This window comes from Convolutriloba macropyga, chromosome 14, assembly GCF_964194025.1.
Source record: "Convolutriloba macropyga chromosome 14, txConMacr16.3, whole genome shotgun sequence".
In the NCBI taxonomy this organism is placed as follows: domain Eukaryota; kingdom Metazoa; phylum Xenacoelomorpha; order Acoela; family Convolutidae; genus Convolutriloba; species Convolutriloba macropyga.
Window position 1 is genome coordinate 14,778,276 of NC_134481.1, and position 23,144 is coordinate 14,801,419.

At 34.1% G+C, this 23,144-nt stretch overlaps 2 protein-coding genes across 2 annotated transcripts in view; one reads left to right on the top strand and one right to left on the bottom strand.

Moving 5' to 3' along the window:
• Nucleotides 1–19,408, bottom strand: part of LOC142352863 (uncharacterized) — a 35,831-nt gene extending 16,423 nt beyond the window's left edge. Inside the window, exon 1 of the mRNA XM_075405018.1 lies at nucleotides 19,385–19,408. Coding sequence (XP_075261133.1) covers nucleotides 19,385–19,408 — 24 coding nt within the window. The remainder of the gene's footprint in view (nucleotides 1–19,384) is intronic.
• The window catches only part of LOC142353031 (uncharacterized), a 280,268-nt gene that overhangs the window by 27,617 nt on the left and 229,507 nt on the right, over nucleotides 1–23,144 (top strand). The window lies entirely within an intron of this gene.

The following is a 23,144-nucleotide window of genomic DNA, read 5'->3' on the forward strand; positions in this document are numbered from 1 at the left end:
TGCTCAAGTTCTAAAAAAGGTTTCACACAGCTGAAAAAATTTTTTGGTTTGACCATAACTTCCTCTTGAATTTGAAATCAGTTTTGGCTACTCATTTATTTGTAAATCTGTAAAAAAAACTAAATAGGAAATCTGTTGCTGATTTTGGAGACATTTATTATTGATTTGTTCAACTGTAATTTAGAGATTTATATGTTCAAGAGTGAACTGTGTTGCTTCCGCACGTATAACTTCATTGTTAGATGTTATGTATTTTAAATGAATTTTGGAGAAGTGTTTCATTTAAAAAATGAGCAGCGTAGTTCCCTTTGTTATAGCATTAACTCTATTAAATAAGTTATGATCAAAAGATGGAGTTTGAAATGATAGCTCAGTATCAGAGCGCTAGTAAGACTCTCACTCTCAATGTGTACCACTTGGCTTAAAGGAGAGCACAGGACTGCAATCAGTTAACAGATTGTGGGTCGCGATCCGCTAAAGTACGTAACTTTATTCTCACTATAATGGTTTTGACATAGAATCAACAAAGCGATCAAAGAGTTGCTCTAATACCCTTTGCTAAAACTTGAGAAAAGCGATAGATAAAAATGACATGAGACGGATGATTTTTTCGGCCGTTAGTTTTTTCGAATCTGACAGAAGTCTTCTCATAATTTTTTTAAAAAGAGACTTTTGTTGCCAATTAGCTTCAAACCAGAAAAGAGATTTTTTGTTTAAAATATACACGATATTAACTATTTGTCTGAGCAGATTCAAGATTCAAAATAGCGCTCTCATGTCGACAGTTGGACTGTCCACTCTCCACATATCTTTTATTTAGAATTAAGTTTTAAGACAAATTCTTAATTTATTTATGAACCTAAATTTTTATTCGATTACTTTTTTAAGCTGTTAATTGATGTTGCAAAGCTTCATCTAAACGTTTCTACATTCTCTCCACATTCGTTTGTTTTGAAAAATGGATGCTTTTTTATACTAATAGTTTCAAAATTTTCATCTTTTTTATTTCAAAATTTTTCACGAAGCTGCTTTGATACGTAAAGTAAATATTACTTAATTGTATTGCTAATTTTTACAGCTGCGATTTTGATGCGTGTTTTGCTGCTAATCGCTCGTGACAAAATTCTTCATCTTTTATGTATAGTGCTCATTGTTAGATGTTTCTATGATATCCATCTAAAATCTATTGTTGCTATACATAACCTTTGCTTCTGATTTTCAGTTTTGGCATGGAGGCATTCTCAACAATTGTGGCATTTTTGTCATCATGCTTTCTTGCTTGTGTTTCGAAAAAAGTTCAACACTATGATCTCGAAATGAATTTTGGTGTCATTTGAGCTCATACATCGACAATTTAGATGGATCAGAAACGAGAAATCAACGAAAAAGTGGATTGCATAAAAACATCTTCCGCAACGGTGGTGATATATCTAAAAATTTAAATTGGATATATGTGTCGCATTGTTGTGTGTAATTAACTTCAAATCTCTTTTCAAATTGTTTTTAGCGAACATAGACTGGCGCTAAATTATCTATTTATCTGTTTATTACACATCCGCTGGTTCCGCTGTTGAAGCCAATCAACCAAACTGTTAGAAAATCTAAAACTATTTCGTTTTGTTTTTCTATATCTGAGCGCGATTTCGTACTGCATGCTTTGTACAGCCGAACTCAAATTTTCAAAATATTGATGAATCTGTGAAAACCGATAGTTTTTGTGTTCTTTTGTATTGTGAGTATTGGATTGTCTGAAACCATATTGAACGCAATATTTGTTTGCGAGATGTTAGATGTCTACGTTAGATGTCCATGGCCATACATTTACAGAGTAAAATAACTACTCAGCAGTATATTTCTAGGATAAAATTCATATGATTTACATCTCATCAAAAATTCTACTTTGCGTACCAGCACTTGTAAACATAATAAAAAACTGACTTGAAAATGGAGAAGATAGCCAGTTTTTGGGGTAGTTGATTTCTTCGGAAATTAATATGTTTCTATGAAAAAGATGATTAGACATGTTAGCAGATTTCAAGACAGGGCTTTAGAATATCTATTTATCCACTGGTTATGTTATCTCACTGAAATTGAGAACTTATGAATGTAACAACTGCTGCCAAAAAGTGACATACAAAGACGATAGCTTTCCCATACCTAACTCTCAAAGCATTTCATTGCTGAATCATTGAAAATAAGTAATATGCAGCAATGAAGTATTGTAATGCAAGTCTAATTCAACATTTCATTCTAATCATACTGAAAATTATTCAAGCCTGATTACTCAAAAGCTAATTTCTGGCTAAGCATGGCTATGGAAAGCTGACCAATTCCTAAGTACGAATGAATTTAGTCGGATTTCCATCTAAGCAGAAAGCATGCAAGCCCCGTTCAGTTCAAATTAAGACTATGCAATGAGTCCCCAGCAAGAATTTGTTGTCTTCTTGGGAATGAAATAAATATTTTGCAATGCATGAAACAAAATGGCAGTTTAAATCTGAGTAAACGCTCCTCTATTTGTTCCTGTTTGTCCTGAAGAGAGCAGCTCTTTAGGCAGACAACTTATGCACTTTCGTTCTATTCACGAACAACAGAATCTTTCCGCAACAACACATCCTTCCCCAACTGCTCAATTGTCCATAACAACGTTCCCGAACTTCTTCCGAACAGTTCATCTCCTTTACCCCGTGGCATGCATTGTCGTACTAATTTCATAAAACCGAAAAGATCCTCCTGTATCGTTTGTGAGATTCTCAATGAACGCCCGACTGCCACGTGTCCTGGCCAAGCAGTATCTTCCGCAACATCCTTCTCCATAATGTACACAGAGGTCTGTGACATTGAACTGAAGATGAAATGAGGTGTACGGTTTCGAATCTCCTCATCAGAATTTAAACTAACTTGACAAGTTATTTGATTCGCTTTATTTTTGTTGCGTTAAGAGTCAGTCGCGCTTTGTTCATGCTGAGATTAAATTCAGCCACTTCCTTTTTCGTGTCAAAAAAGTTTACAAAAACAAAATCATGCGCAACTGAATCAACCTCTTTAGCTGGCTGCCAATTTTGAAAAATGACATGAACATAATCAAGGTCAGGCAAAAAACCAGAGTGCAATTTTCATTGAATCAGTACTGTTATTCTTGATAAAGCAACCGGTGAAGCGTAGTTTCTGTTTCTTGGCATTACCCCGGTTTGCTGTAACTGTGCACTCGCTCCTGCGTCTCGAATCTTAGTATCGTAAGAGAAGAAATTAGTAAGATTATAAATTAATGGTCTTTCCAGAAGCATAGCAGGTGCTAATCTTAATTTTTGGCCGAGGAAAACGATTTTTGCTCTCAACTATAGTGATTCCAATAAAAAAAATTAATATTAGGATAACCTATTCTTCTCTTATTCGAAATAACAATTAAAGTTCAAAAGGAAAAAAATTGATACCTCGTCAATATGTGAAATGTTCACCGACTTTTTTTAAAGGTTTATTTATATTTCCGATGCTATGAACCGAATATGATAAATTTTCTCACAAACGTGTAGTGAAGATACGTGAGGCTGAAAAAAAACTAGGATTTAAATACTCTTAAAGTCTATAATCAAAAAGTTTGAGGAACTCAAGACATGGAAAATGTTAGGCACGACGGGGAAAGTAATCAACAAAGCACAACATAACAATGACGGATTGAAAAAAATTACAGCCCAATATCGCAAACTACAGCTCTACCAAAATCAAAAATTACTTGATTAATAATGTTAATGACTATTATTAGTATTAATTATTAATTATTTTTAATTTTTAATTAATAATTATTAATTTTTAAAAAATTTTAAGTCTCCAAAAATGTCTCAAAAACATATTTCTCCCAAATGTCTCAAAAAACATCAATCTGCGACTCACATGCACAGCGTCTGGTTAATAATATGCAATCTTATGAATACATTTTACAACTGACAAGCAGAAATCGGAATTATATAGCTTTAAAACCAACTCTCCGATATTAGTTTGAAGAACTTAGCTTTTATTTAGCAAAAACACCTTTAAGTAAATCGCATGTCTTATAGGTTTTAGTTGGGTTAATTAGATCTAATTACACTGCAGATTCCATGGAGGCATGAAGGCATTCTCAACAATTGTGGCAGTTTTGCCATCATGCTTTCTTGCTTGTGTTTTGAAAAAAGTTAAACACTATGATCTCGAAATGAATTTTGGTGTCATTTGAGCTCATGCATAGACAATTTAGATAGATCAGAAACAAGAAATCAACGAAAACGTGGATTGGATAAAAACATCTTCCGCAACGGTGGTGATATTTTTAAAAATTTAAATTGGATACATGTGTCGCATTGTTGTGTGTAATTAACTTCAAATCTCTTTTCAAATCGCTTTTAGCGAACATAGATTGGCGCTAATTTGTTTATTTATCTGTTTATTACACATCCGCTGGTTCCGCTTTCGAAGTCAATCAACCAACCTGTTAGAAAATCTAAAACTATTCGTTTTTGTTTTTCTATATCTGAGCGTGGTTTCGTACCACATGCTTTGTACAGTGGAACTCAAATTTTCAAAAAGTTGGTGAATCTGTTAAAACCGAAAGTTTTAGTGTTCTTTTTTATCGTGAGTATTGGATTGTCTGGAACCATATTGTAACAAATCAATGCAAATATTGTATTTTGAACGCAATATTTGTTTGCGAGATGTTAGATGTCCACGTTAACATACATAGATGTCTACGTTGATGGCCAATTTTTTGGTGTTTTTTCACAATTGTTTTTGCTCAATTGTTTACGTTCAAATACTGAAAATTATTCAATGACGAACGTTAACTAGTGGTAACCGTGATCTAAAAACAGCTATGGGAACCAACCATATAAAAACAGGACATTCTGCATCAAATGAACAAATATGGAAAATACCTCATTAAATATAACAAGGAGGCTCGGTAATGTGCTTTTGCTCATTAAGTTCCGACCCCGCTCATCTATTTTTCTCACTTAATTGTCTACCAAATGAGGAGGAGATAAGAAAAATTGACATATCAACATATCTTCAACAAACTACTAAAAGTATAAAACAATCTACTCTAGAGGGCCTATGAAACCTGTGGCTACAATAATATGACTGCCAGAAAAGACGGCAATAAAAATCATATAGTTACAAATATTAATTACGATCAAAACTCCTTGTCCATTTTTTGAAAACCAGTCATAACCAAATCAAAATGACATCAGATAAAATTTATACTCAGAGCACTAACCGGTACTTTTTTGGAACAAAATATGGGACTTTTCCTCAGAGCGACTGGTCAACAAGTCGACTAGAAATGTGAAAAAGGGGCAAAGTTTATGAATACATTGCTTTTGTTTAAAAAATAATTAAATTCGAACTGATAAGAAACATTACGCATGAAATGAAATCACTGAGAGAGTCTTTTAAACCTCCATAGAGAGCGACTGAGGTTTTTCATCATCCAGGATATGTCATACGACTACAAAAAGAACGACGAATACAGGCAAAAACAAAAAATTTGCACGAAAAATTATGCACGAAAACGTTGTCCCCCCAATCAATTAAATACTAAGCAGATCACTAAAAACATTAAAAATCTTCGTTTGAATTATTTGCAGGTGACAACAATTGTAAATCAATTGACGCCCGTTATTGTGATACTATGAAAATAAAAGAAAAACCTACAAAAATAGGGTAAGTAGACAAAAATCACGAAAATTGGTTTTATGAAAACTGGTTTTTCCAAGAAGAAAAACCATTTGAGGAAATTAAAAGCTCAATCAAAAGCACATCATATTTCAATAGATAAATGATGTGATTTTTATATAGAGATGTTTAGCTGCAATTTATCAGAAATAAAATTGGCAGATCTATCACTTTTTTTATTAAAAACAAATTTTTTCAAAATTCATAGCCAACAAAAGCTTTCGACTAAAGAGTAGACAGTTTGTCTTGCAAAAACTTGGAAAACTAATTGCGACTGTTAATAATGAGACTAAATAATAAGATTATAAAATAACATTAAATACAAGCAGAACTAATAAGTTTCACAAACAACTTTACGAAACCATAGTTTTGAAACCATTAAATTTATAAGATATTAACCGCCAGAATATAAAATCTTCATGTGCGTCTTCTTTGGTCACCATAACGCCTTTTTGTAAAACGACTATCGCAAAATGACAACAAAAGAACCACAAAAACCGAAAAGTAACAAAACTTCACAAAATTCTGTTGAAACAAATTGTCTAAGCCCTGAAGACATCATTTAAAACGTTTAAACAACAGAAAAATTATTGTTTGATTCAACAAAACACTAAAAGGAGCTCTAAACAATGAGTCTGTTTTACGAAAATATTGGAATATAGTAAAATACGAAGCAAAAACGCAAATCAGAACAAAGATATGTTGAAGAATACTATCACTCTTTTTTTCTAGAAATTTAAATCGAAAGTCAAAATTTCCATTAGCTATCTACCGATATCAAATATTAAGTTCATTTGTTTTTCTAGAGTTGGCCACTGAGACCTTTAATTACACAATATTTGGCATATGACAAAAATTAACAACAAATAAAATGCAAAATTAAAAAACTCTACCAATTTCTGCAAGAGAACGGTGTCGCAGCCCTTTAAACCATATGTTATTAAAACAAAAAATAAGTTCAGTTTAAAATGTTGTAAAGATTTTTTCAGTTAGATTGTTAAATAATGTGACAATTTACAGAAGAAACAAAAAGAACAGCAAAAATGGGCAATTATGCACAAAAATCAGAAAATTTTGAATGAAAACTCGTAGTATCAAAAGCAAGAAAGCCTTCTGTTAAAACAAAGTGCAACAAAATTAATTTTCATTTTATAAGGAGGAAATTTTGAACTGTACTTCTTGAGAATAAGCAAAATGTTGACTAAAATAATTTTAAAATTTGACAAGTTCAAAAATTCACAGAAATTTCATTAAAACAAAAACTTTCAATAACACAAGAGACATTAGGTAACAACCGAATGAATAGAAAGGGTTAACTTCACCTCTTGAGGAAGAAATTTAGGTCACTGAGTGGTTAAAATTAAAAATCACACTGCCAAAATAATAACAATTGAAGGCAACTCTTCCTCAAAGCCGTAAAAACCCTTTGGTTCTCTGAAAACAAACGTTATCTACATTCTGCCTCAAATTTAGTTAAAAAGGCAAAAGACAGAATTCCCTCAAAGGCAAAAGACAGAATTCAGTTAAATTTTACTAAAACTCTTTCTGAAAGCCATAAAAACTCTTTGGTTTTCTGAAAACAAACTGTATCTGCTTTCAAACTGAAATTTATTGAACTTGTAGCTGTCAATAGCGGAGCCGTGAATAACAATACAGTCAGTAATTAACATTATAAATGCAAAAGCAAAATATTTTGAAAAATGGCAGCAACGAAATAAAAACCAAAAAGTCTCTGATTCCAAGAATCCATGATATTATCGAACCTCTCCCTGATTTTGTCGCGCGACCACCAAACCGATCAAGTGTTCCAAGTGTTTGCGAATTAGACCAATTATTGAGTGGAGTTCTTCAAATATTAAAAAAAAATAAGATGCATTTTGTTTAATTATCAAGTTAAATCTACAAAAAATGGCAAAGTTTTAATTGCAAAAGACTGCCATACGTAGCCTAATTGCAACTAGTGCTCTTTTTGAGATAAGGAGGTCTGTGTTAAGGTTTTTAGGTCACTAAATCTGGCATACTTTAACAAAGTGGACCAAAAAAGCATATTTTGTGCCATTTTGATGAAAAAAAAAGTTGGAATTTCGGAAATATTATCAAAAATTTTAGCCAAAAAAACATCAATCAAACGTTTCAGCAACGTTTTTTTATCTCTAACGGTAACAACAACAATCTGCTGGTAAAAATTTTAACTTTTTTTGAATTATATTAGCGAAATGTTGCCAAATTTCAGCAAAAAATACTGAAAAGGTTGACAAAAAGAGTCGAATGTTCACTAAACCTCGATAACTCCCTGTAAAAAACGAAAACCGAAAAAATCTTTTTAATTCCGTATTCTACGCTGGAGGGGCTTCTTACTGATACCACTCACAATTCTCTACGATGAATATATCGATCGGCCAAAATTGACTGAACAAAAAAAACCCAGTTGAGTATATAGTTCCTCCCTCCCCACTAAAGTGGGGGTCGGAACAAAAACTGACTTGCAGCTGGAGAAGATAGCCATTTTAGAATAGTTGATTTCCTAGGAAGGTTGGTATGTTTCTATCAAAAGGATGATTAGACATGTTAGCGGATTTCGAGACAGGGCTTTAGAATATCTATTTATCCATTGCTTATGTTATCTCACTGAAATTGAGAACGTATGAATGTTACAACTGCTGCCAAAAAATGATCTAAAAAGACGATAGCTTTCCCGTACCTAAGTCTCAAAGCTTTTCATTGCTGAATCATTGAAAAAAAAAGCAGCAATAAAGCCTTGTAATGCAAGTCTAATTCAACATTTTATTCTAACCGTACTGAAAATTATTCAAGCCTGATTACTCAAAGGCTGACTTCTGACTAAGCATGGCTATGGAAAGCTGACCAATTCCTAAGTATGAATGAATTTAGTCGGATTTCCATCTAAGCAGAAAGCATGCAAGCCCCGTTCAGTTCAATTTAAGACTATGCAATGAGTCCCCAGTAAGAATTTGTTGTCTTCTTGGGAATGAAATAAATATTTTGCAATGCATGAAACAAAATGGCAGTTTAAATCTGAGTAAACGCTGCTCTATTTGTTCCTGTTTGTCCTGAAGAGAGCAGCTCTTTAGGCAGACAACTTATGCACTTTCGTTCTATTCATGAACAACACAATCTTTCCGCAACAACACATCTTTCTCCAACTGCGCAATTGTCCACAACAACGTTCCCGAACTTCTCCCGAACAGTTCATCTCCTTTGCCCCGTAGCAGGCATTGTCGTACTAATTTCATAATAATGAAAAGATCCTCTTGTATCGTTTGTGAGATTCTCAATGAACGCCCCGTCTGCCAAGTGTCCTGGCCAAGCAGTACCTTCCGCAACAGCCTTCTCCATAATGTACACAGTGGTCTGTGACATTGAACTGAAGATGAAATGAGGAGTACGGTTTCGACCCTCCTCATCAGACTTTAAACTAACTTGACAAATTTTTAAACTAACTTCAAAAAATGAATCAGTTCATTGAATCAGTACTGTTATACGCTGTAGCTAAAGTGCGGGTTTCAAAATCTTGATTCAATTATTTTCTTTAGCAAAACGATTGAACCCCTATTGAGACAAAAATATAAAGATTCGAGAATTGTATAGTTTAATTGAGTTGATAAAGCAACCGGTGCAGCGTAGTTTCTGTTCATGTTTCTTGGCATTACCCCGGTTTGCTGTAACTGTGCACTTTTTAAGAGCAAGGTTCTGTGGTCTGCTATGACATTTTAAGAGTCTCGAATCTTAGTATCGTAAGAGAAAAAATTAGTAAGATTATAAAATAATGGTCTTTCCAGAAGCATAGCAGGTGATAATCTTAATTTTTGGCCGAGGAAAACGATTTTTGCTCTCAACTATAGTGATTCCGATAAGAAAAATTAATATTAGGATAACCTATTCTTCTCTTATTCGAAATAACAATTAAAGTCTAAAAGGAAAAAAAATGATACCTCGTCAATCTGTGAAATGTTCACTGACTTTTTCTTAAAGGTTGATGTATATTTCCGATGCAATGAACAGAATATGATAAATTATCTCACAAGTGTGTGGTGAAGATACGTGAGGCTGAAACAAAACTAAGATTTCAATACTCTTAAAATCTGTATACAAAAAGTTTGAGGAACTCAAGACATGGAAAAAGTTAGGCACAACGGGGAAAGTAATCAACAAAGCACAACATAACAATGACTGATAGAAAAATTACAGCCCAAATCGCAAACTACAGCGCCACAAAAATCAAAGTTAACTTGACTACTAATGTTAATGACTATTATTTGTATTAATTATTAATTATTTTTAATTTTTAATTAATAATTATTAATTTTTAAAAAATTTTAAACATTTTGTTATCAATCTGCGACTCACATGCACGGCGTCTGGTTGATAATATGAAATGTTTTGTCACTTATGAATCCATTTTACAACTGACAAACAGAATTCGGAACCATAGAGCTTTCAAACCATCTCTCCAATATTTGTTTGAAGAACTTAGCCTTTATTTAGCAAAAACGCCTTTGAGTAAATCGCATTTCTTATAGGTTTTAGTTGGGTTAATTAGATCTAATTAAAATGCAGATTCCACTGTATATGTCAAAATTGTTAAGTAAACAAAAATTAAACGGGTAAAAATTTTGAGGTTTTTCCTTTGTTCTCTAACATTTAGAACTAAAATCATCCCTGTGGCGCACAAATACTTCTAACAACCTTTTTGTTGCGCATATTAAAGTTCATATAAGTCCTCTTTTTTAATATATATCTTTTTTGAAAAAAAATATAACAGGTTTATACGGAGAAAGAAAGAAGTAACTGATAAAGTCCCAGGTTGGTAGAAACTGATGGTGTAGATTGTTAGCTTGCAAACTTTGCGCTTTCTGAGACTATGTTTTCCTTGTAAGATGTTGTTCTTTCGAGCCTTTTCGGGGGGTTTTATAATTTCGTATTGGCATTTGAGCTTTTTAGAAAAGTTTTTTGGTCCTTTTTGCACACACAAGCGCATACACACGCACACGCACACAACACACATTTGCACGCACGCATGCACACACACAAACTCATATATATATATATATATATATATATATATATATATGTATATATATATATATATATATATATATATATATATATATATATATATATATATATCTGGCAAGATTCATACAATGTTGAGTGTTATTGAGTTCGAATTGCAAATGAATTGCTAACTGATAAAAGAAAGACGCTTATTTTCATAAGATTCTTTCAAAATAACCATCCCAGTTTGATGGGAATATAATTTTTGCATTTTACAAGCATTGGCTGGTAAATTTTGAATGTTCACACATAAGTTTTTGATAATCAGCAGATGTTATCAGCAAGAGATTTCTTTGTTGCTTTCAAAATTTTCTTAAGATTAGTTGGAGGATCCCTGCGCTGTCTATTTTTCAAGCAACTATTGTGTCACTGTTAGAAAATTGAAAAAGAATAAATGTTTTTCTCACATTTTCTTAACTAAACAGAAGTTCAGGCTGACTTGAAACAAAATCATATGAAGCCCAACACTGATATATATATTCCGGAAGAGGTAACATGGCGTCCTTTTTTGGGTTTTGTATAATATGTTCTAAACTTTCTATGTTTTTGAAGCCTGAAAACTGCGACTCATCCGCTTTACCCTCGCTTTGTTTTTTTGAGTTCGCAAGAGATTTTTGTTTTGTTTTCTCGGGACAAGATGCATGGAGTAGCAATCAGAAAAGATGAAATATGTTATCAAGACTTGTCAAGATTTTGCCAAGAAAATTCCTTGGTTTATCTTGGTTAGATCTTCCCTAGATGTTATCAAGATATACCTTTGAAATCTTGGTATTTTAAGCTCTTGGCATGATGATTCAAGTTTTGCAAGAGATTTCGAGACCATGCAACTCTTATCAAGGTGTATCAAGTTTCGATTCACTGGGTATTGCATAGCTTGAAGTAAGATTCACATAGCTTGAAAAAGGTTTCACATGTCCGGCAAAAATTTGTCGATGAAGATTAGGCCTTGAGAGACAAGAGTAAACAAGTTAATGGCTCCGTAGAGATACCCCAGCTGAAGCACTTATAAAACCAGTTATTGTAACGTTTCTAGCACATTCAGTTTGCACGAAAAAGATAAAAGTTAAAATCGAGTAGTTGCGTATTTGCGACTAATTAGACCCCTTGAAAGTCAAGAAATTTGACCTTTAGTTGAACTTCATTGCAACGTCCTTCAAAATGCATATGCACTCACTTTGCAACTCGAGCAGATTGTTTTTAAAGTTAACACGGAAACGTCTGATTGTCTTGGTTAGATCATAAAAGTTTCACCTTGAAATTGCGCCGGTGTAATTACACTGCCGTCCCTTTACATGAACTTGAACAAAATAAAACCAACACCATAAGCGCGTAACAAATCACACTCATTTCATATTTTGTCCTTTTGCACCCAGGTAACGCCTGATTTTATTCATTTGACTGAATTCCAAATCGGCGGGTGCTTTTCAAATTACCCAGTTTTATGGGTTTCCCCATGCGAGTATTGCTATTAATACTACGGTCTACACAGACGCAATTTTTGTGGAGCGGATTTGGAGGAAACTTGAAATCCCCCATCGAAAGCTTTTTATATCTCTCTCGATAGATATATATCACTGTGAAGTTTAATTTAGAAGTCATTTTAGTGAGGGAGCAATTTTGCAGTCTCACTGTAATAAACTGAAATAGTGTCTAGCATAATCTAACTTAGGCCATCCAAGCAAAAGTCTTCCTCGTTTATGAATTTTGATGAGCGAAATTTCAATATTCCTCTCAATAATTGACCATCCTTAGAGCCCTGGAGCAAAGTTCATAATGGAAAAACTTTTGTGTTCATTAGAGGTCATTTTGACTCTTGTTGGTTTACTTTTAATACGATTAGAAATGCTAACTTTCCACTCCTCCCCTCCCGCCCTGGCAAAATGAGCTGAGTTAGTTTAGGGTTGATTCCTGTCGATTTCAGTCTTTTAGGCAACCACCTACCTCAGGGAAATTTAATAACTAAAGGAATATATGCCTCAAAACTCTAAATCGAAGGATTCAAGAATTTTATGAGACGAATGATTCTTTCAAGATCAATCATGAATCTTAACTTATGTAAAATCACGCTATCTAGTGTGAAAACAGTCATTGTTCGAGAGTGATGAAAAATCTGTAAAAGTAATTGCTACGGCTGCTTCTTCGTTGAAACTAGGTTTGTACCGTTGCTTCGTTTAGCGTAATGCAAACTGGTTTTGCCTCAATCTCATTTCCAAATTCGATTTTGGTCTTAGCGACTGCTTTGTCGCTTCAAACCTAGAACACCTAGCTTCTGGGTTATTCTTTTATTTTCTAATTACCCGGTCACATGTGTGACCGGAGTGGCATACTCCGGTCACATGTGACCGGAGTATGCCAGATTACAGTGTTTCATGCCCGTTATCAAGTTTGTTTTTACAAATTCTTAGGGTTTTTCGAAGTCGCTTATGAAAGTTAATCTTAAGCTAATTTAAGAAAAAATTCCTAAGTCGACGATATAGGAGTATTGAATTGCCAAAAATTTATTATTTACTTTACTGAACCGTTCTTTTCAAATGTAAGATTTGGTTCTGATTTAATTAAAGCAATATAATGTTATCATAAAATTAACAGATGTTTATTAAAGTGCTGAAATTTATTTTATCTTGAAAATTGCGTATTTTTTCACAAAATAAGAAACTGAGCGAAAAGTACATATTTTTACAGGATGTATTACAATACAAAGAGATCCACTATGAATTAATTGAAAAAGGATGCTCAAAATTATTGAGCTATAGTTTCTCACCAATATCATCAGATTTATTTTCAGTATGAAATTTGTAACGGTAAATGACTTTAAAGGCGTCACCAAACGTTTAATTGTTCCAAACCTCTTGAGGAGGGAGGAACTATATACTCAACTGGTTTTTTTTTTGTTCCGTGAATTTTCGCCGCTCGATATATTCATCGTAGAGAGTTGAGACTGGTATCATTAGAAAGCTCGTCCAGCGTAGAATATGGATTTAAAAAGATTTTTTTTAATTTTCGTTTTCTACAGGGAGTTATCGAGGCTTAAACTTCTGAGAAAAGCAGAGTGAATTCACGTTGTTTTTATTCACATTTTCCGGAATTTTCGTCAATTTCGTCAATTTCGTCAATTTTGCTAAAATTTGTTATAATTTTTAAGAATAGTATCGTTGGTTTTATTTTTGAAGACGAACAAGCATTGTTGATTGTTTTGATTTAATTTTTTGGTCAAAAAATCTGGATAAACATTTCAAAATTTAGCCTTTTTCATCAACAACAGCACGAAATAAGCTACTTTAGTCCACTTTGATTAAATTTGCCTACAGTACACCCCCAAACAACACTCATACAATCTTTGTAGACTCAGAGGGGGGCTATTTCTACTTCAGAGTCCACAGAGAGTGCCTTGTAGTTATAACTTTGCCGTTTTTTTGCTAACTTTACTCGTTGATTATCAAAAATGCAAAATTTATTTTGAGTTTCAACTCAGAAATTATCTATATCTACAACATTCGAAAAATCAATTGTTCTTAACGGACAATAAGTATTAACAGGGGTAGTTTTGGGCCATTCTTGGACTGTTACAATCCAAAAAAAATCGGGTTGTAATGAGTCGGTCTTTTTCTTTAAAAAAAAGACTTTTTTTTAATAATAAAGAACAGAACATATCAAATCAAAGCTCAGGAGTGATAGGTCCAACCAATTCGCTTGCTAAACAGCTCCAGGCTAATGCATTTAGTTTTTTAATTGAAAGTTTATGGTCGTTACTTTTTTAAAAATAATTGACTTTTCAATAAATAATGGCTTAATTAACTTTTCCTCTATTTTTTTCTTAATTTGTTCAACTTCCAGCTTAGTGTCAGCAAAAAAAGACTGCTTCTTCTTTCTACTGAGTTAACATTTATTCTCGGATGCAGTTTTAAGCCTGAAATTATTGTTTTCTGGCTTTGATACTACAAGATTTTAGGTTTTTGTTTGTTTTGATATTTGCCAGTTTTTCACGTTTTCTAATTTTGTCACATTATCACATTATTGACAGTTCTCATGTCACCTTATTAGCATTCAAATTAAAGCACAATTGAACATATTAAAATCCTGAAAGATATAAATCATCGTTTTAATGGCCTCGACGCCTCTTTCTTGAAGAAATCAATTGAATTTTTTAATTTTGTCTTAACTGTCATTTATACTTTGTCGTTTCGGTCGTATGAAATTTCCTGTATAGTGATAGCTTTCATTGGCTTTTCATGGAGGAATAGAAAAACCGATATTCTGATATTAGCAGATAGCTGATGGCTTTTACGACTTTCAAACCCATCGTTTTCCAAAATTAAAAAAAAAACTTTTTTAACTTCGCAATTTTGTTCTTTTTATGTTTCTTTTTGTTACCTAATCTCGTTAGTTGATTACAGGTCAAATATGACATTATGGGTGTCAAGGGAATAAAAGGGATTGGTGTCCCAAAATCTTTTTTTAAAGATTTTGTTATGACCTTACTGGCTTCGACACCGCTTTTTCACAAAAAAAAGTAAATTATTTTGATTTTTGTCATATTTGACGTTCTTTTTGTAGATGCAAGAAATATTCTGGATAATAACAGGTCTGGAGAGTTTCCTTTTCATGAATAAACGACGATATTTAAATAGCTCTTTTTGTAATTAATGCCTTTCATGACATTGAATGTAATTTTGTTTCGAAAAAAAAATTAAAAGTATTACATACTTTAGCACTTCGCTTTTTTGTCTACTTGTTACCTAGTCTTACTAATGAATGGCCACGTACTACATTATAGCTGTTTGAAGAAGGCGCAATCAAATATATTTTGAGTGCCAAAATTTGGCTTGACGGTTTTGACAGCGTTTTCTGGCAAGTTTCAATTGAAATTTTGTTTGTTCTTTGTTGTTCTTTTTAGCAGCTCTAAAAAATGAATAAGGTCAGGTCCTAATGCCCTTCTATAGAAGCAGTGGTAATCGCAAATTTGTGGTAATATTAATTTATTGCTAATGGTATTTATTACTTTGAAGTTAATTGTTTCAAAAAAAAAATAAGTTAATTTTTTTTTACTTTACTGTTTTTGTTCTTTTTTGTATAATTGTCACCAAACCTTTTTATGGACTGGTCGCATATGTTTTTTGGTGATTCATAAGTTATTTTTGTTTAGTTTCAGGTTTATCTGACGGTATGTTGACTTTGTTATTAAATTTAGTTTTTAAGAGGGACATAAATTTTTTGATGTAATTAATGTTTGTTGTTGTTGTTGTTTGATTTTGCTGTTCGTTTTGACTCGCTTTCTTAATATTGACATATTACAGCAATCTAATGCATCAATTTTTACTCCACTGAGTTATTCGTTTTGGAGGTTATCTTATCGTTCATACAGAATTTTTTGAAAAAGACTTGGGCTTTTTTGGGATTCGCAAAAAATAATTTTTGGGTTTTTCTATCTGTTCCTCATTTGGTAGACAATTATGCCAAAATTGTGGATGGGCGGGGTCGGAACCTTATGTGCCATTGCACATTACCGAGCCGCCTTGTTCAAAATGATATCAAGTTCGTGATACAGCACGAACACGATGCTGATATAGTTTCATATTTGAATGTCTTTGGTACCGACTGGAGAAACAATTTTTTAGAATTGATGAAGCCAGTAAAGAGTTAGATTGACAGGTTAGAACATGGACGTTATAAGAAGATGAAGCTTTTCTGTCAGTGTCGGAGATTTCTTTTCATGATTTTATTGTGCTCTTTAGGAATTACTTTGCTAAATTATATTGTAAAAGAGGTAAATTTTGTCACAAAGACTAAACTGGGAGAAATTAATGGAAAGTGGAAAAAATCACTCGACTGTGATTTCACATGAAATTTGCCGAAACTTCAATATAATCTCAATGAACAGTTAATTTATGCAATAAAATAGAACAGTGTCTCTTCATGAATTGGTCTTTTTTAAAATACAGCTGGAGTGAAATAGACACAATCCAGTAAATCGTGTGTTACTAGAAACAAATGTTATATTGACTGAATATTGTACTAATTTTGTCCTGTTTCAGCCAAAAAATTTTTGATCATTTTTACCTAAAACTCTTAACTTATCATTTTTTTGGGTCAAGAACCCCTCTAGAGTGAGGGGGCACTACTAGAAGAAACTCCGATGTTCTGAGTACATTTTCACTTTTATTTAACCGCTGTCATATTTTGCTCTCATTTTTCCGTATTCATGTCTCCGTTTTGATTTTAATCTTTGAGTTTTGCTCACCTTTTAGCCATCGTGTGGTCAAGAAAAGTAAAGCAATCTGTGCCAGATATGTAGTTCGGTACAACCTTGAAACTAGCGAACCAAATTCTTATTGTACTGAAGTAATGTTTATGTTGAATACTTAGCTTAACTAAGCTAAGTATTCAAATTACATCATTCTAAAAATAGAATGATGTAATTAGCTGAACCATTCATATTGCACAAAATGTCCGTCCAGCCAAACGGACATTTTGCCATCCAGCAGGACGGGAACTATCCCGTTGTGAGAACTATATATAGCAAAGAAAGAATCACAACTTTGAGAAATTAAGAATTAATAACTCAGAGAAACTGAGAATTTAATATCTCCAAATCGAGAAAGTAACCTCGAAGCAAAAGTATTTCCAAAGTGAAATTGCTAATCCAATCTTCTCAACTAGATCGAATAACGAATAGTTAGAGATAACTTTCAAGTCAGGACTTTATTCGAAAGGGAATAATAAGTTACTGATAACATTTCGAGTAGGAGTAAGACCATCGAGTCAGAAGTTTGAACCTTCGCAACCCATACCCTCTAGTATAAACTGGTGCGACCAGTGAGGCTCGTATAAATATTCTATCTTCTAAGTACTTTTAAAAAATAAACCAAGTTGATGGCCTCAGGCGGAGGAACTGGAAGTGGCACCGGTACTGGTGGCACTGGTACTGGAACAACCGGTACCGCTACATTAGTAAGAACACTTACTGATACACCTCTCTCCCATCCGAATATGTCACTTGTTACATTCTCGGGAAATGACCCCAGACAAAACGCAAATGAATTTTGGAGTTCTGTAGAACAAAAAATAAACTTCTCTTTGGGCACAACGTTACCTACAGATGCTGCCGCTTTAGCAAATCACCAAAATAGACGCAAAGCGCTATTTGGATCCTTACTGACAGAAACCGCATTAGAGTGGTTCAATACTATTGACCCCACAAGAACTCTGGATCAAATAAAAGGAGATTTCATAAACCGGTTCACAGATAGTCGTGACCAATTCAAATATCGACTTGAAGTTGAGGGAGCAACCAGACAGGAAGGGGAATTAATTAAAAATTATTTCCACAGAATTAAGCATGCTGTTAATAGAGGATGGCCAGAAAAAATACCCGCAAGATTAACTGATCCTGGCCAAATCGCTACTGAACGAACAATACAGCAGCGACAAAGAGAGCAAAAGTATATTGACTTTGCTATTAGAGGCCTGCAACCCCCATCTTTAAAGCGCAAAGCTCATGAATACAGAATAGAAAATCCGGATAAAACATGGGACGAAATACAAAATCACTTAATAACAAAGGACTTAACATTTACTGTTAGCACTGACGGCACAGTAAAACAAACAAATGATAAGATCAGTAGCCTTGAAGCACAAATTAAAGAGCTTACTAGCCTAATGAGAAAGAACGAAGTCAGCGCTATTAACTCAGGTTCTTTTAAAGACCCCAATGTAAAAGGACGACCAAATAACACACGCTTTTGCAATTATTGCCGTAATCATGGGCATTCCATTTCTAACTGCTCTAAGCACAGGATTGATGAAGGATTTAAAAAGATGAAAAGAGAACTCACTGAGGAAAAGGAGAAAAAGACATCCTTCAGTACTGACTACAAAAAGCAGACTAACAATAAGCCGTATTTTAATAACCAGAATCGCCCAAATAATACTAACAGTGGATATGACAACCGCAGATACGGAAATAAACACTATAATAATAATAATAACAAATCCTATGAACAAAAATTTCCCCAACACAACCAATTTAGTCCCCATGAAACTGAAGCTAGGCAATATTACGAACGTGAGAATCAAAATTTTCAACGTTCTTATCCCCCCACGCGCATAATAATCAATTTCAAGCATCAAGCAGTAGATATTATGATCAACAACCCCGCTCGTCCCACTCTGTTCACTGGGTAGAGGATCAAAACCAACAAACAGAATATTACGATCAGAATAATTACACCGATGCTATCACAGATTTCTTCCCTTTAAACTTCTAAAGTCTCCGAAAGTTAATACAAATAGTAATCCAAAATCCAGGATTTACCTAAATATGTATTATTTCACCACCGGAGACATAAATAAAAATAGTGGACTTGAGATTGAGTATCTGATTGACCCAGGCTCGACATGTACGATAATAAATTACCCCACATTTCTAGAAATGCAAAAGTTGAACCCTAGCATGAGAATCTTCTCAGCTATCAATATCACAAAATCCTATAATGGATCACAAATTCGTATGTTAGGCCATACTACAGTAACATCATACTTTGACACTGACGGAAAGTATGAAGCAAACTATAAAGTATGGGTTACACAAGAAGGAACGTCTAACCTGATTGGTGTTGATTTCTGCCATATTTTCTTTAAAGCTCTGTATTTCGATATCCCTGCTGTAGAGTTAAAAGAACACACAGGAATAATCAGTTATGGAACACTGAATAACGAAAAACAGTATCCACAAGTATCAGAGATAGAAGCAATAATCTTGTCTCAGCCACTTTTTATACAGGCAAGATCAACCTACTTGTACAAACACCAAAACACTGATTTATGTTACCCCAAAGGCACTTCATTTCTACCGCACAAAAATACAGTAAAAACAGAACTAGTGTTTATTAACACAGTCTGTACACAACAAGAGAAAACACTACCTATACTAATAGAAAACCACAAAAATCACCCTATTACACTTAATAAAGGTATTATTGGGTACGCTGTATGTGATCTAGTATTGAGTCGTGATACGCGCAAATTCAACATGCGCGATTGTAGTGAGTTCGCATACTCAATGCTAAATAACTATGAAGAATTGGATAATTGTTTCATGCTTAGTACCGTTGTTAACTCAGTACAAGAGGCTGAGTCGAACGAATCCGATAGTTGCATAAACTATATTAACCACGAAGAACAGTCAATATTCGATAGTAGTATGGTTATTGTGCACACAATTTCTAAGGACTGCGCTATGAGCAAAGGCTTTGCACTCATGCTGTGTAAAAGGTTCCCCGACTTGAGAGAACATTGTAAGTGGCAAGTAGAAGTGAACGATCGTGACGGAAATATAATAAACCAAAATGTATTACAATACATTGCTCCTAGTCTCGGACACCAAATCTTTAGTCTAATAACTAAAGAAAAATACAATAGTAAACCGACTATTGAAAGTATTACAACTGCATTATTCGAACTTCGCAATATACTTCTAATGCAAAACATTAGATGCATAGCTATGCCAAAAATCGCATGTGGATTAGACAAAATGAACTGGTCTGAGATATCCGCATTGCTATACAATGTATTTAATTCTTCGGGAATTAAAATATATGTTTATGTGAGTAAAGCCGAAATTAATCAAATGCCGTCCTTTACACAATACAAAGATGAAAACATTGAAGAGATATTCGGAATTGTAGGCGATGAAATTGTAAACAAATGCAAAAATGATGCTGAAGTAGCAACTGATTTCTCAAATGATGCAAAAAACCTATGCAAGCCCAATAATACTGAACAATTCCCCAAGTTCAGAACAACTGAACAAAACCACTTCATTATTCATGAAGTTGTACAAGAAGGACTCGATACACGACCAAAAGATGCAAGTAAAAACTATGCACACTATATCGAGTACCTAAAAAAGTTTGACTTCACGCAGAGTGACTTAACGGACGATGAATTCAGAGCACTTCTAGAAGTTCTTCTAGATGATGAGGACGTATACTCCCATCACAAGTATGATATCGGCCGCACGAAACAGAAATTTCACATACCCCTAAAAAAGGACTGCGAATTTAAAAAGTAACGTCCCAGCAAAGTTCCCCTACATTTGCGTGACAAGTTAGAGGCAATAATGGACGAATTAATACAAGCCGGAATAATACGCGAGCTAAATGAGCACGACGATTTAAATAGATGGTTTGTAAATCCAATTATTATACTGCCTAAGAACGACTATGTAAAACTCGTAATTGACGCTCGCTACCTAAACTCAATTACAGATACAAGTAACTCAAGTTGGCCACTCGAGCCACTACAAGTTCTAATGACACGAGTAAATGGAGCATATTTTACAAGTAGTGATTTGTCGTGCGCTTATCATCAAGTGCCCCTTACAGAAGAAACTCAGAAATTAACTAGTTTTATTGTAGGTGGACGTCAATATACCTATCAAGTCGGATTTTATGGCTTAAAGCCCCTTCCGAACTTCTTTAGTAAACTTATGCGTTATGCATTTGGACCGCTAATAAAGAAAAAGCAAGCCATCACTTATATTGACGATACACTGCTACAAGCACAAGATAAACAGGAAATGTTCACAGTAATACGTGAATATCATGCACTACTGCGTAAAGCTAACTTAAAAGCTGCGCCGGATAAAACAAAATTCTTCTTACGAAAAGTGAAATTCCTCGGGCATGTAATATCGAAAGGGACACTTAGCCCAATCACTTCGCGCATTGCAGACATACATAACTTAAAAACGCCAGAATCGAAAACCGATGTCCTCAGCGTATTAGGGGCGATGGGATTTTATGCAAATTATGTTATAAACTATCATATAGACGCAAAACCGCTATATGATTTAGTTAAGAATGAAACGAATTTCGAATGGCTGGATAGCCACCAGCAGGTATTCGATAAGTTGAAAGCAAAATTTGCACACGATATTTCCGTCGCTATCCCCAACCCCAAATACCCCTTTCATATACATGCTGACTCTTCCAACTTAGGAACTGGTAGTATACTAATACAACAGTTCCCCGAAGGGAAAAGAATTGTTTCTGAAAACTCCCGTGTATTCGATAAAGCAGAACAGAAAATGTCCCCACAGCATAGAGAACTGTGCGGAATAATATCAGCATTACAAACTTACGAGTTCTACATTATAGGCTCCCCCTATCCAATATATCTATTCTGCGATCACAGACCTATACTATTCCTCTGGTCTCGCCGCGGACAATTATCACATAGATTCTTTAAGTATCAAGTCGTGCTTACTAAATTTCAGAATCTAAAGATAATATACACTGAAGGTAAAAACCTTGCTTTCCCCGACTTACTTAGTAGACAAGTCCCGCAAGAAGAAGCGAAAAAGTTCCAAATTGAACACAAAACAGTCCCAAAGGACATTCGCTTCTACACATCGGATTATAAACCGATAAACTATTCAATACTACACTGTGACGAAAAGAAAGCACCCCCAAATACTAGCTATCCGGTAATTGCACATATAACCGGTCAGAAAAAGAAAATACTAAATATAACCGACGAAGATTTTAGTATTAACGACGCAAGCGATGATATAGAGCAGACATGTAGTGCGATATACAATATTGCCGACTCGTTCAGATATGGACGACAAATAAATCAGATCAGAAAGATGTCTTCTGAAAATGTATCTACAGAAAGCCTTAATGACCACACATACGAAGAAATAACCGAAGAGGTACATGCAGTAGATGACGGTCTTGATGATGAAGACTGGTTAGAACTGCAAAAGGGGAATGTAGATATATCGTTAATACAAGAACTAGAACAAGCGAAGGAGGAATACAAACAACGCACACACAAGTGTGATATTGTAGAACCGACGACTCTACATACAGAAGTAGTAAAAGTATCTTGTAAGGACTTACTACTAAAATTAACAGAGTTCACCAAACAAGCTCAACTAGACACAGATACAATTCTGCGCGAACAAATAAATGATCCGGTTTTACAAACCGTTCGCCAGTGGCTAAAGGCAGGCAAAGAACCGCCGAGCACAAGTACAATTAAGCATTGTAAAGGATTACGTGCATACAAAAATATATTTAACCTTCTACTACTTGAGGAACAATATGACTTACTATGCTACAATAAACCAGACGAGAACGGTTTATACGATACCAAAATATGTGTTCCACTATCGCTATTTATGAAGTGTTTTGAGTTAGCACATAATAATCCGCTAAGTGGGCATCGTGGAGACGCATGTACATTTAACAACATTAGTAGATTTTTTTACTGGCCCGGAATGTACAAATGGGTTACAATGCTAATACATGATTGCCTAGATTGTCAGAAGAATAAACCACAAAGACATGATCTAAACG